This window comes from Macrobrachium nipponense, chromosome 19, assembly GCF_015104395.2.
Source record: "Macrobrachium nipponense isolate FS-2020 chromosome 19, ASM1510439v2, whole genome shotgun sequence".
Taxonomy (NCBI): Eukaryota; Metazoa; Arthropoda; class Malacostraca; order Decapoda; family Palaemonidae; genus Macrobrachium; species Macrobrachium nipponense.
In genome coordinates, this window is record NC_061088.1 from 25,144,600 (window position 1) to 25,158,916 (window position 14,317).

Here is a 14,317-nt window from a genome sequence, read left to right on the forward strand (position 1 = left end):
TCCCCTCCCCCACCATGATGATTCCATAATGTATTAGAGCTGTAAATCGTGGCTAATTATCAAAAAATGCAAATGAGGGAGGGCTCTCTCTCTCTCTCTCTCTCTCTCTCTCTCTCTCTCTCTCTCTCTCTTTGTAGTAAAGTAGGTTGGAGCAGATTTCTCTGAAGTAATCGTAAAATATATACAGTTTTTCTTGGTTTTTACCGATTCCATGTTCATCAAGTCTCAAAAGTTATTTCCTTATATGACAGTGGGGCGCATTTGTTCACTTTATGGTCATCTAAAAATTAAATTCAACTCAGTGCTTTATGTCTGTTATACTGTGACTTCCTTTTGGCTTTTATTGCTATTTTGTCTCTCCGGTATACGAAGATTACTTGCTTATTATATATAACAGTTATATGTAATTTTTTTCACTTTGTAGTGCATTTCCTTATTATTTATTTGTCGAGATGGTCCCAACAATTGATAATTCACAATGGTGTTTTATCAAACAGTTAGAAATTTTATTAAGAATTAATTTTCTTGATTCTCACTGATACCTGGTCCATCAGTTTTGGAAAATTACTCCCTTTCATGTATCATAAAGCTATGCATATTTTTCTTTGGTTGTGTATCATATTTCTTTTAGATAACCCCAAAAGGTGAATATATACCATTTTCTTTCCCTTAGTTGCTGGTAAAATTGATTAATTTTTCGGTTCGCAGTTATATTCACGCGGGGTGAGTTTATTTCTTTTCTTTTAGGTGGTTCAGAAACGTGATGATTGTACATAAGTTTAGGATGATGCAGATGTTTTCCACAACCTTTAGTAATGGAAGCATATATTGTAATGTAAGCGTTCTCTTTCTTGAAAGCTCCGTGTTGTTGTTATTATTAATTGACATTTTGCAGTTCAGTTAAATGTCTTGTCAAACTGCTGTCCCAAACCATCCTTTCCATTATTTTTTTTAGTTTGTCTAAGCTATCGAAAGCAATGGTAATATAAGAGGGACAAGATGATAAGTCCTGAAATTCTATACGTTACGTACCACGAAGAACCTGTGAACATGGTCCTTCGATATAAAAGTTTATATTTTTTCTGATGATTAATTTTATATACTTAATGTCTGGTATTTTAAATCATGCAAGACCAACATCTACTTAGAAATACTTTGGACCATTCTGAGTGGAAGCTGTTACCATTTTTTCCGTTTAAATGATGTTTCTGTTATATTCATTTATTTATTAATTCATTAATATATATGTGTTAACAACTCCGAAACATGGAGGACAAGATGACAAGCGACAGACCGATATTTCTTGATAGAAGAATAGAATGCCCAATTCAAAGACAATTGTATAAATGAGCTGACCGACCCAAACCCCAGAGCTCTGTAATGTTTTAAAGTTCTGAGAGTTTGCGTGATTTTTTGTAAACCTAAATTTGCACAATTCGGCATAATGTTCATATGAATCATTCCATCGGAACCGTTTTTCCAAAAAGATAATTTTTTATTTGTACTTAATACCTCGCTACATTTCTTGATGTTAGTATTTACTTTTAATCTTCATTATGGTTATCATTATTGTTATTTATATTATTGTTGGTGATTTTGTTGGTGTTGAAGACAGCGAAATACACAGTAGCTTTTATATATCCACATCCAAAAAATCTCTGTAGATCAAAAAATGAAAACATGAATTGGATTTAAATAATTATCATTTCTTTTTTGTATTTATCTATCTATTTATTTATTTATTTATTTATTTATTTATTTATTTATTTATTTATTTATATTTATGTATTTATTTATTTAATTGTGACGTCTGCCTTTTATTTAACATGGATTTGATTGGAATAAGTATCATATCTTTTTTATTTCGTATTTATTTATTTATTTTATTTGTTTATTTGCTCGCAACATTTGCTTTTGTCAACAAAGTCCAGGAAACCAGCGACATCCCCTTTATAGATTCATTCAGTGTGGCAAGCCAACCCCTCTCTCTCTCTCCCTCTCTCTCTTTGAGTGGCTCTCCGGCTTTTAGAAAATCCCCCGAATCTTTGTTTACCTCTAATAACAGTTGGACGTTCCCATCTCTTTTAACAGATCAAGAATGAAATTCATTTCATTTTTCAGTAAAATGGCAACCATACTCATCCTCTCTCTCTCTCTCTCTCTCTCTCTCTCTCTCTCTCTCTCTCTCTCTCTCTCTCCATTCCGCAGCACTCGATAAAATTGTAATTTTTCTTCTCTCCTCCCTGCAGAGATCGAACCGATGTTTTTGGAGCCAGTGCCCAACGTCACCGTCGCCGTGGGTAGGGATGCCTCGCTCACCTGTGCTGTCGACAACTTAGGGTTGCATAAGGTAAATCTTTTGGATTCAGTTTTCCTTCTTTGTTCTTTTTCTTCATACTTACCTAACCATTGTACAATCATGCAAATCACGATACCGAACTTATTTAATATTTCCATCCTTACAATAATTCGTATCTTGGTTTGGTACCTGTAAAAGGAATCTCAGTGATACAAAGGACGGTATTTATATATCAGGACAGTAAGATGAAAAGATTTTATAACTAGATAATGGAAGACGATATCTTCTCGTTCTTCCTCCCTCCTGTCAATTTTGTGGGTGGTAGAGGGGCTTAGAAACCCCTCCTATCATTTACGTTTCGTTTGGCTAATTGGATCACCTATGAGGCTACTCGTGACTGATGAGGTCGACTCAGGTACCGCATAGTATAGTTAGTTGACTGACGAGTTAGTTGCTTCTTTTCGTATGATGACCTGACGACTAGGTCCTCAGCAGTTTTTGTTTTAAATTTTAAAGTTCGCCACCGAGTTTATCGTCCGTAGATTTACGTAATACAAAAATTTAGTATATAGATGCAAATTGCATTTCATCTAGAATGGTAATTTAACGAAACCACCGAATCTCTTCTCTGGGACCATTTATATGGAAAGGAAACAATAATAGAGGAAAAATCAAAGACTAAGTTAACTTGAGCTTCACCTTATCCGTATTATTATGATAATTATATAGTTTATTAAATAGATTTTGACATTAACTCCTAAAAAGGCTAATTCCCCGAAACGTTACCCTTAGAAAACGTGAAATCACATATTAACATCATCGAGAAAAGTCAGAAATACCTGTAACGTTAAGGTAAGGAAATAATAAAAGATCGCAATATGGCCTGGAGGTGAGGTTAAACTCCTCGTGGGATGAAAACTTAGGGAAAGGTCGCTCAGAGAAAAGAGGCATTTTTTGATGTTGGTTCCCAGGAAACTTCAGAACGAATCGTTGGAGAAAAGAAAACTTGTTGCACCAACGGTCTTTATTTTGGTGAAGTCCCGATAGAGACGAAAGCCGATTTGTTTTCCTTTGAAAAGTGGGCGTTTGGTAGGGAATATTCGAGAACGCAGACGAGAATCTTCAGTGTTGCAGGTTGGCGGTTTTAACGTACATCTTGTAAAACAGACGCGGGCAGATGCATACGAAGGAGGCGGAATGCCAGATGCACTGTTTGGTCTCTGTATGACATTCTCATGATGGGAAAAACTTCGGTCGAGGTGGGTTTCCACATACGCAAACCCTACAATTGTTAATACTAACTACTCAAGCTAATTTTGTTGTCAAAAATGGCCGGGAATCCTTTAGACATGATGCAACACCGCTGTTCCTCTGATCAGTTAAAATTAAGGAACACTGATTTTGGTCAGTATGCGGATGGGTAGCCACAAATTAAATTCAAATGCCCCAGACACATGAGTTCCCGTAGCATTGACGGCCATAGGCTATAAATTTCATCCTTAAGAAATCGAAGTCAGCCACACACTATTTCAATTATCTGCTTCGGTCTCAGTTCCAACGAAGATTTCATTCACTGCGGGCAGGTCATCATCTTTTGTCAAACTGAGACTAGTTGCTGACTCATCCTTCTTTAAATTTTCTAGTAGAATTATGTAAGTGTTATTGGCTATTACTCTTTCATTTCTTACGGTGATCTTTGTATTTCCTTTTCTAAGTACATGGGTTTTCTTGATATGTAATTCAGGAAAATCACTCCAAAGTTTGTTATCACTAGAGGTCATGTTCTTTTTAGCCTATGGCTTACACGTTGGGGGTATCGTTAAATAAAACCCCACACATCACAGTCTGGAACTATCGATTGTAAATCGGGAGCATGTTGCCATGTTCTTGCAAACATCTTCTGATCACCAGGCTCCGCCCACTTTTCACAGGGCAATAACCCCATAAGCACTCAGCTACTTGTGATACCGATGCCTGTTGCAGTTATCGTAACTGAGTATGTTTGGGGTCATTGCACCGCCAAAAATAGTCGGTTCCTGGTGATCAGACAATTTATCAGGAACCTGGAAACCCAAGGTCCACGTTTCCGATTCGCTTTTGGTATCTCCAGATTCTGATGTATTGGGTTATCTAGCTATAATCTCCGGTATCTCAGCAACTCTTGAAGCGAACACACACCTTTGAGGCTGTGGGCTATGTAGAACATAACAGCCTCAATTAATAAAGAATTTTGGAAAGATTTCATTGAATTATACCAAGAACATCAGAGTCTTTGGATCGTGAAATCCAAAGATTATAGCGACAAGGAAAGAGGAATAACTCGTTTATATTTATACTAAAAAAAAAATTCAGGGCGAAGGATGAGTCAGCAACCACTTTTAGTTCACGGAGCTGTGCATCACGAGGTGGCTCATTTCTTCCCATTTATCACTATTTGAATCACTTCCTCCTCTTTCTCTTCTGTGTGCCTATTTTGTCTATGGGATAAGCAGCACCAGCATCCCTTCCCAATGTTAAGGTTGTTATCTCATCGAAAGATGATGGATGCCCTGTCTGCGCTGAATGAAATATTCGTTCAGACTGAGATCGTTAGATGATCGGTGCAGATCACTGGCAGTGCGTGGCTGACTTCGATTTCCGTCTTATCTGAATTAGATAGAAATCAGAGCCAATGGTCACTTTGTGTATGGGGGCCGTAGGTGTTAGTGGTTTGGAAACTGCCATAGACCTTGGAAGTCTGATGTAAGCGGCAGTGGATCATAGAGAAAGTGAGTGAGTTTCAAGTAGTTGGACATTTTTGCAGATGATATACGACACCATTTTTAATCACTGACATTTTATGCCGAAAGCTTTATTTATATGAATGATGATATATCAAAATGATTTACTATTGAAGTGGATGCTTTAGAAATTAAAAAATTATTTAGCCTTACATTAGAAGTCACCGATGGGTGTTAAAGGGTTTAATTAATTGCGGTTTATGTGTGAACTATGAATACCGTTTAATAGTTTTAGCTATTTGTTTAATGACTGAAACAGTTGTCAATTTTGAAAAAGCAATATTCCACCTAGTTTCAAATTATAATGTCTTTTTTTTTTAATGATAAAAAGAATTTAGTGATCAAATATATACACGCGTGCGACCGCTTTCATTGTAATAGAAGTTTCATAGTACCGGTAAGTAGAGAATGAGGTGAAGTTCTGGAACTAGATAATTTCGTGGAAACGAATGAATTATGCAAATACAGATGCCGCAAGGAAGTCTTGAACTACATGCTTTCCTCGTCTGTGTTTGGACACGTTTTCTATTCCGAGACATTCAAACGGTAATCAGAAATGACTGAAGATATATATTAGAATAAGGTTACTGTGGTCAAATGTGTGTGACTTTGTCTTAGTTTCTTGTGCCCAAGTCTTGCGTTGGCTGTTACCAAAAGACTTTTCTTTTTTAATGACTTTCCCTTGTGCTACGTTTCATGAATGTTAAGTTGAATATATCGTCGTTTTATCAGACCATTGAGCTGATTAACAGCTCTCGTAGGTCTGGCCCGAAGGATTAGATATTTTTACGTGGCTAGAAACCAATTGGTCACCTAGCAACGAGACCTACAGCTTATTGTGGGATCCGAACCACACTATATCGAGAAATGAATTTCTATCACCAGAAATAAACTCCTATGATTCAGCGTCGGCCGAGCCGGGAATCGAAATTCGGACAACCGGATTGGCAGCCGAGCGCGAAAACCACTCGTCCAGCGAGGAACTTTACTTTCATGAATGTAACCATACCAGATGACGGGTCTCAACTAATCAAGGAAAAATTGTCTTCATGCCTATTAGATTCGTGTCACTGCGAATTGACTTTTATGCTCATGATCAGGTCAACATGATTAGGGCAGCTTTATTGCAATAACCATAAGATTTTAATTTCATGTCGTCTGACTACTTTAAAATACATTATCCATTGTCTTTGAGCTAAAACCGTTATTTTGAACACGTGATTTAGTGATCGTTTTATGACTGGTATGTCCTGGAAAGGGAAAGGGGCATTAACTGTATCCTGTTAAGAAAGCTTAGGCTGAAGGACAGAATGAGATTATTTACTCTTCAACTTGTTAATCCTATAGGCAAGGTACACAACCCGTGACCCTCTACTTCTTTCTTCTTCTTTCCAACCGATATCCCTACATGAAGGGGTCGGTTGCCTCATGCGCCTTTTCCACTGCCTTCTTTCAAAGGCATCATCAGTCATGGTTTATTGTTAGGCAAAGGGGGTTTTTACGACTGCATGTCCTTGCTGTCATCAACCACAGTTATTGGCGGTGGCCCTCGCCTTTGACTGAAAAGTAAAACTGCAAGGCAGCAGTTTCCACAGTTATTGGCGGTGAGCCTAGCCTTTTATTAAAAAGTAAGACTGCAAGGCAGCAGTTTCCACAGTTATTGGAGGTGAGCCTAGCCTTTTATTAAAAAGTAAGACTGCAAGGCAGCAGTTTCCACAGTTATTGGAGGTGAGCCTAGCCTTTTACTAAAAAGTAAGACTGCAAGGCAGCAGTTTCCACAGTTACTGGCAGTGGGCCTAGCCTTTGACTAAAACGTAAGACTGCAAGGCAGCAGTTTCAACAGTTATTGACAGTGGGCCTAGCCTTTGACTAAAAAGTAAGACTGCAAGGCAGCAGTTTCCACAGTTATTGGCAGTGGGCCTAGCCTTTGATTAAAACGTCCATCTGCAAGGCAGCAGTTTCAACAGTTATTGACAGTGGGCCTAGCCTTTGATTAAAACGTCCATCTGCAAGGCAGCAGTTTCAACAGTTATTGACAGTGGGCCTAGCCTTTGACTAAAACGTCCATCTGCAAGGCAGCAGTTTCCACAGTTATTGGCAGTGGGCCTAGTCTTTGACTAAAAAGTCCACCTGCAAGGCAGCAGTTTCCACAGTTATTGGCAGTGGGCCTAGCCTTTTACTAAAAAGCAAGAGTGCAAGGCAGCAGTTTCCACAGTTATTAGCAGTGGGCCTAGCCTTTGACTAAAAAGTCCATCTGCAAGGCAGCAGTTTCCACAGTTATTGGCAGTGGGCCTAGCCTTTTACTAAAAAGCAAGAGTGCAAGGCAGCAGTTTCCACAGTTATTAGCAGTGGGCCTAGCCTTTGACTAAAAAGTCCACCTGCAAGGCAGCAGTTTCCACAGTTATTGGCAGTGGGCCTAGCCTTTTACTAAAAAGCAAGAGTGCAAGGCAGCAGTTTCCACAGTTATTAGCAGTGGGCCTAGCCTTTGACTAAAAAGTCCATCTGCAAGGCAGCAGTTTCCACAGTTATTGGCAGTGGGCCTAGCCTTTTACTAAAAAGTAAGACTGGAAGGCAGCAGTTTCCACAGTTATTGGCAGTGGGCCTAGTCTTTTACTAAAAAGTCCACCTGCAAGGCAGCAGTTTCCACAGTTATTGGCAGTGGGCCTAGCCTTTTACTAAAAAGCAAGACTGCAAGGCAGCAGTTTCCACAGTTATTGGCAGTGGGCCTAGCCTTTGATTAAAACGTCCATCTGCAAGGCAGCAGTTTCAACAGTTATTGACAGTGGGCCTAGCCTTTGACTAAAAAGTAAGACTGCAAGGCAGCAGTTTCAACAGTTATTGACAGTGGGCCTAGCCTTTGATTAAAACGTCCATCTGCAAGGCAGCAGTTTCAACAGTTATTGACAGTGGGCCTAGCCTTTGACTAAAAAGTCCATCTGCAAGGCAGCAGTTTCCACAGTTATTGGCAGTGGGCCTAGCCTTTGACTAAAAAGTCCATCTGCAAGGCAGCAGTTTCCACAGTTATTGGCAGTGGGCCTAGTCTTTGACTAAAAAGTCCACCTGCAAGGCAGCAGTTTCCACAGTTATTGGCAGTGGGCCTAGCCTTTTACTAAAAAGTAAGACTGCAAGGCAGCAGTTTCCACAGTTACTGGCAGTGGGCCTAGCCTTTGACTAAAAAGTCCATCTGCAAGGCAGCAGTTTCCACAGTTATTGGCAGTGGGCCTAGCCTTTGACTAAAATGTCCACCTGCAAGGCAGCAGTTTCCACAATTATTGGCAGCGGGTCTAGCCTTTCACTAAAAAGTCCACCTGCAAGGCAGCAGTTTCCACAATTATTGGCAGCAGGTCTACCTTTTACTAAAAAGTAAGACTGCAAGGCAGCAACTGTCCTTCTAGTCGCCTTTTACGACACGCAGGACCTACGGTAGTAGCATTCTTAAACCCTTACCACAGGATCTTAAGCCTCTTTCCTACTTTGTTGAAGCCTATTTAATCAAAGACCATAGCTCCGCCCTTGGAAGCAACGTGCTCAGTTACTAACCGTTTGGTGGGCGGAAAAGGATTCCAAATCTGGTCAAGTAATAGGTCCCTATTCCCTAGCCGTCTTGCTGTTGAAGAATCGATTTCTACTGAAAGGAAACTGGATACCCCTGGCAACCATTGGTCTGGACACGTCATGCCATTGCGTGTACGTCAAAGACTTCATATCATTGGCGCTGAATTGTCAATTGACAGCGGCAAACAATCGATCCTCTCAAGACGATCAAATTAGGCGCACACCTTGATGCTCAATGGAGCCGTTCACTTAGCATGAGTGTTCCCACGGTCGACCACGCCGTACTATTTTATCGTCTAGGAATCGTGGCTACGGAATCTGTTAGAGTAGTAAACTGAATATTCTATTTATTTTCTAACCTCTTATTTCCATAATTTTATTAAAATTATGAATATCTTATGGGAATCTTTTGTATAAATGAAAACCACAAAATGATGTGTCCAATGAAGTTCCGCATTTGAACCGCGTAGCATAACAACACATCAGTAATAGATTCAAAAGCCTTGTTGATAAGCAGCGTTCTAGCTTTGCTGAAGCATGAGAAACAGCAGCTGCAGCAGTGTGTCTTACAAGAGATCCAAGACGAGGGAACACTGAAAGGATAGCGTGACGTTTGAGTTAATGCGGGGCCCACCAAATGCTGTCACATTTTCATAATCGCTGCAGGAAGAGGATAATATACGATTGATGAAAATATTTTTAGGAACTAGCATGACGGTTGTTTGGAAACGAATGTCCCGAGTAAATAAGGCGTGAAGTAACAGACTGTGGTGCGCTACGTGATACTGTACTTATGTACTATGAACACACTATATATATATATATATATATATATATATATATATATATATATATATATATACTATATATATAATGTTTTATATATATAATGAATATTATAATATATATACACACACACATATATATATATATATATATATATATATATATATATATATATATATATATATATATATATATGGGGATACAATCCACAATGAAGTAAAATCGTCTTGTAGATTAAAATATATATTCTTGTACAGGATTAAAGCTTTCGACCATCAACTGTGGTCTTGTTCACTAAAATGTGATATGTCACCTCAAGGAACTAACAAGTAAGAGCACAAACATTGTTAGTTCCTTGAGGTGACATATCACATTTTAGTGAACAAGGCCACAGTTGATGGTCGAAAGCTTTAATCCTGTACAAGAATATATATTTTAATCTACAAGACGATTTACTTCATTGTGGATTGTATCCCCATATATATATATATAGATATATATATATATATAATATATATATGTATTATAGTAGTATATATATATTATAATATATTACATATATATAATTTTATATATTATAGCTTATATATCATATTATATTATATTATAATTTTTTACCGAAGAACTCAGAAGACCCAACCAAATTCCATAGTAGTCGAGCTGTGATTGTCGAAAACCCAAATTCCGACCGGACTAAGTTGGTGCAAAACGCTGACATAGAAGGGGTTGTTGCACGAGGCAGTGGGTCACCTCATAGAGACGTTTATATTGTGTTTGATGACTGTGTCGAAGGATTTCTTTTAATGTATTGTTTTTGTTTTGTTATTGTTTGTATTGTTTTATTTAAATTTTTCTTTTTAAATTTTATGATGTTTGATGCATATGTATGTCAATAGATCAGTTAATAAAATATTACTCATTTTTTCTCTCATATTCAGATTAAGATCATTTTAATAATTCTGTCAATTTTAGGTTGCAAAATTGATTATCTTGATTATTCATTTAGTTGAAGATTTTATATCTCCAGAGAACTTAGTTCTGTCATCCTTGAAAGATAAAGCCAGAATTAAGCTTAAGAAAAAAGAAGAGCGACAAATTCCGAAAGAGTGAACATTGGTCTCTCCCCTTTGCTTGAAAAATTTGTCAGTCCCTGAGAGAGTTACGCTGTCACCGTGGAGTACACTTTTATCCGAGTTCGTTTGGTTAATTTCAAGGTTTTGTTTTGTTGCCAGCATTGTTCTGCCTCCCTTCCAGCTTAAATTGTCTTCTGATTCGGGGATTAAGGTCTAGTATCATTTTTACGGTATTTTGGGGTTCACGCACTGATAGCTTGGCTAATTTGCTTTAAACGACTACTTATGTTTATATTATTAAAGAGAATAATTTGCAGAAATATTCACGCAAGCTTTTTTGGCGCACACGTCAGTGATTAAAAGGGAAAAATCTTCATTCATATATATATATATATATAATATATATATGATTATATTATATATATTGTAATATATATAGTATATATATCATATATATATATATTATATGTATTTTTATTGTCGCGACGTTCAAGACATAAAAGTCCCATTATCAAGCTAAAAAAAAAAAGATAAAACAAAAGTTAAAATCACAAACTTGTAATACATATTAAAAGTTTAAAAAGTTTACAAATATAAAAAACAAGTACAAGAGCAGGGAGGAGTCAATACTATAAGGTGCTGAAAGCACAGACCGAGTGACAATTCGGGCCGGGTCAGCTTCGAATTAAACTCACTAGAGATACAGAGGTGTTGAGGAAGACTGGGTGTTTAACTGCGGAACGAGTTGTTTAATGAAAAGTGATTCTAAAATAGCTAAATGCTGTTCGTTAGGGGATTGGCCTATAATAATTGTAAAATCTTTGTAATTCATGTCATGTTTACATTTCTTTGTATGCTCGCGTATACATGAAAACTCAGGATTAGTTAATTTGACACCTGTTCTAAAACTAAAGCCTCGATGAGAGTCTAATCTCACTTTGAGTAACCTCCGTGTGGAGCCGACGTACTTCCCTAGATTACATCTAGGGCAATTAAATAGATATACGACTCCTGAGGTCATCAGTGGACTACGTTTCTCCTTGTGTTTAAACAAAGATCTGATATTCATTGGGTTGCAAGGAATTAGTTTTAATTCAATTGCAGGAAAAAGACTTTCTATTAACAGTTTCAATTCATGGTAGAAATTTTTGTTATGAATAAATGGGACATTTGCGAACAATTGTAATTTTGGCCCTGTTGGCATTTTAATTTTAGGATGGAAGATATTGTTCAAGAATTTGTACAGGTGTTTATAAAAAAGTTTCGATGGAAAGCAATTGTCAGTGAAATATTGGTGGAGATAGGTTATTTCATTGTGAAAATGATTCCAGTAAGACGTTATGTTAAAAGCCCTATGAAAGAGGGTAGACATGGAGTTTAGTTTAAAATTATATAAACAGTTGCTTTAAAAGTTCGATCCCAGGCCGGTAAACGTTTCTTTTCTAAAAACCGTGGTGTTAAAATGATCATCATATCTAAAAACGGTTACATCCAAAAATGGCAGTTTATCACCGAAACTGGGAGATATCTGCTCTGCGACAACTAGTGGAAGCCTAAGTTGTTTGATCAACTCGTTATGTATGATTGTTCTTGTGTCAAACTTGTTTAATGTGTTTAGGATCCTCGATGCATTATGGAGTAGCAGAGTTTTTGTTGTAAAACACTCGTTGATAATGGTGAAACAACGTCAATGCTATTTTTAATTTTTGTAAGACTTTTAACGCCAATAACTGTCTCCTGTTATTATGATTTTATTATTAGTATTATATATCATTTTTTATTTTTTTGTAAGGTTGGCATTTTATGATTTTTGACTGATAATTTGACGTAGAAAGTATGTCATTTGGCTTGGAGATTAATAGCCAAAGTGTCAATCATCAGGGGACGCTCACTTACCTATGATTCAGGTCATTCTCGCTCTCAAAAGACTCTTCATTTCTTACTCCAAGCATAATGAAAGTCAATGAATAAATTTAAAGGGACTGCCATCCATCTTGGCCCAGGCACGGCGCTATAACGTTTTTGTTTTACGCAAAGATATAGACCACGCCTTCTAGTGATGACATGTCGCAGATGCCAGATGTTCCCAGACGGAAGGTAAAAGAATAGAAACTGTGTTTAGATTGTTTATGCTTGCGTACGAAGAAAGAAAGCTTTATAACTGCAAATAATTGCATTGATGATACTTGTATATTAAAAACTTACTGTAATTATGAAGACTTTTTTTTTCTTAATTCACCTTGGGCCATTTGTTACTTGAGTTTTTTCCCCAGATTTATTTATTAAATTGCGAATTTCCATTTCATAAAAAAACTTACATAGCAAAATGAAGGACTTTTGTGTTTATTCCACGTTAATATCGGACTTTGTACATCAGATTAATAATAATAATAATAATAATAATAAATAAATAAATATATAAATAAACTGGAAGAAACTACGCAAGGTGAGCTATTGACCCAGTCTGTGGTTAATGTCCAGTCTGCTCCCTTTAGAGTATCCCAGTAGAAAAGAAATGATTCAGAGCTGGTTATGATAGTGTTTTATCATAAAAATTGAACCCTATCATGAACAATTTAACACGAAAAAAATAAGCGCGAAAAATTCATAAAATGATTTCTATGCGTTTGACTTTGTACATTTTTCATGATTATTCGTACCAGGGAAAATTGTTATATATTTTTACCATGAACGGAAAAAAGTATTACTTTTACACCAACTTAATTAGTTTTAGCCACGGACGGAAGTGAAAAGCCAGGTTCTTCAAAAGAAATAATAATGAATCGGCGAATAAAAAGAAACGGACTTTTAGTATCGGGACTGAAATTTATATTGGGAAAGGAACTCGATGGCTATAATAAAATGTGTATTCATGTCTGTAGGCGCATGCATGTGTGTGTATATATATATATATATTATATATATATATATATATATATATATATATATATATATATATGTATGTGTGTATATATATATATATATATATATATATATATATATATATATATATACATATATATATATATATATATACATATATTTGTGTGTGTATATACATTATATGTGTGTGTGTGCGTTTATAGTGCTGTAATATGTGCACAAGCTTTAATTATTATGTGGCTTGTATTTTCTGTTTTTTATACGCTTCCCTTACAGGGGACCTCAGAGAAAACAGGAATACCACAAACTCCAGAAAGTTGGGAAAGTCCAACTGACATTATAAGAACTGATTAAGGTATATCATTAATCCCGTAAAGTATCTAGCTGTAGTTATTATAAGTTTAGTTAAGTCGTTCATAGCCTAAGCGTCGACATTACAGTTGAGTAATACTTTATTTGTACATTCTAGTAGAAATGCAGGATATACTCAAGGCTCAAATTCTCTCTCTCTCTCTCTCTCTCTCTCTCTCTCTCTCTCTCTCTCTCTCTCGTACTGTTGGATACATGAAACGTTTTTAAAGAAGTTTTAGAGAGCAGATCCGTGCGAACATTCACTTGTTTTATCATCCAGCTATCTCATATGATATCATTATGTTATTGGTTTTGTTCTCGTATATAAATCCGACGACACCTTTGTGAATTATATCCGTTCTTACTTTACTTGATTTTGAGTGATTTAGAATTATGTGGAATATATTTCCATTGATAAAAGATAATATGTAATGTCGGCAGTTTCAGCAGTTGCTTTTTAAAGAAGTGATTTGCATCTAGCCATGACAATGCTGTCAAATCTGGATTTACTGTCAATAATTTGGGTGGCAAAATTTTCGTTTCACTTTAGTCCTTCAGCTTACTGTTAGGAGATGGTACCTTGGTTTTTT

At 36.6% G+C, this 14,317-nt stretch overlaps 1 protein-coding gene across 3 annotated transcripts in view; it reads left to right on the forward strand.

Annotated features, from left to right (window-relative positions):
- LOC135215272 (lachesin-like) overlaps window positions 1-14,317 on the forward strand; it is a 445,087-nt gene that overhangs the window by 331,331 nt on the left and 99,439 nt on the right. For all 3 annotated transcript variants that reach the window (XM_064249820.1, XM_064249827.1, XM_064249823.1), the window contains exon 2: window positions 2,250-2,350. In XM_064249820.1, the coding sequence (XP_064105890.1) occupies window positions 2,250-2,350 (101 nt within the window). The remainder of the gene's footprint in view (window positions 1-2,249; window positions 2,351-14,317) is intronic.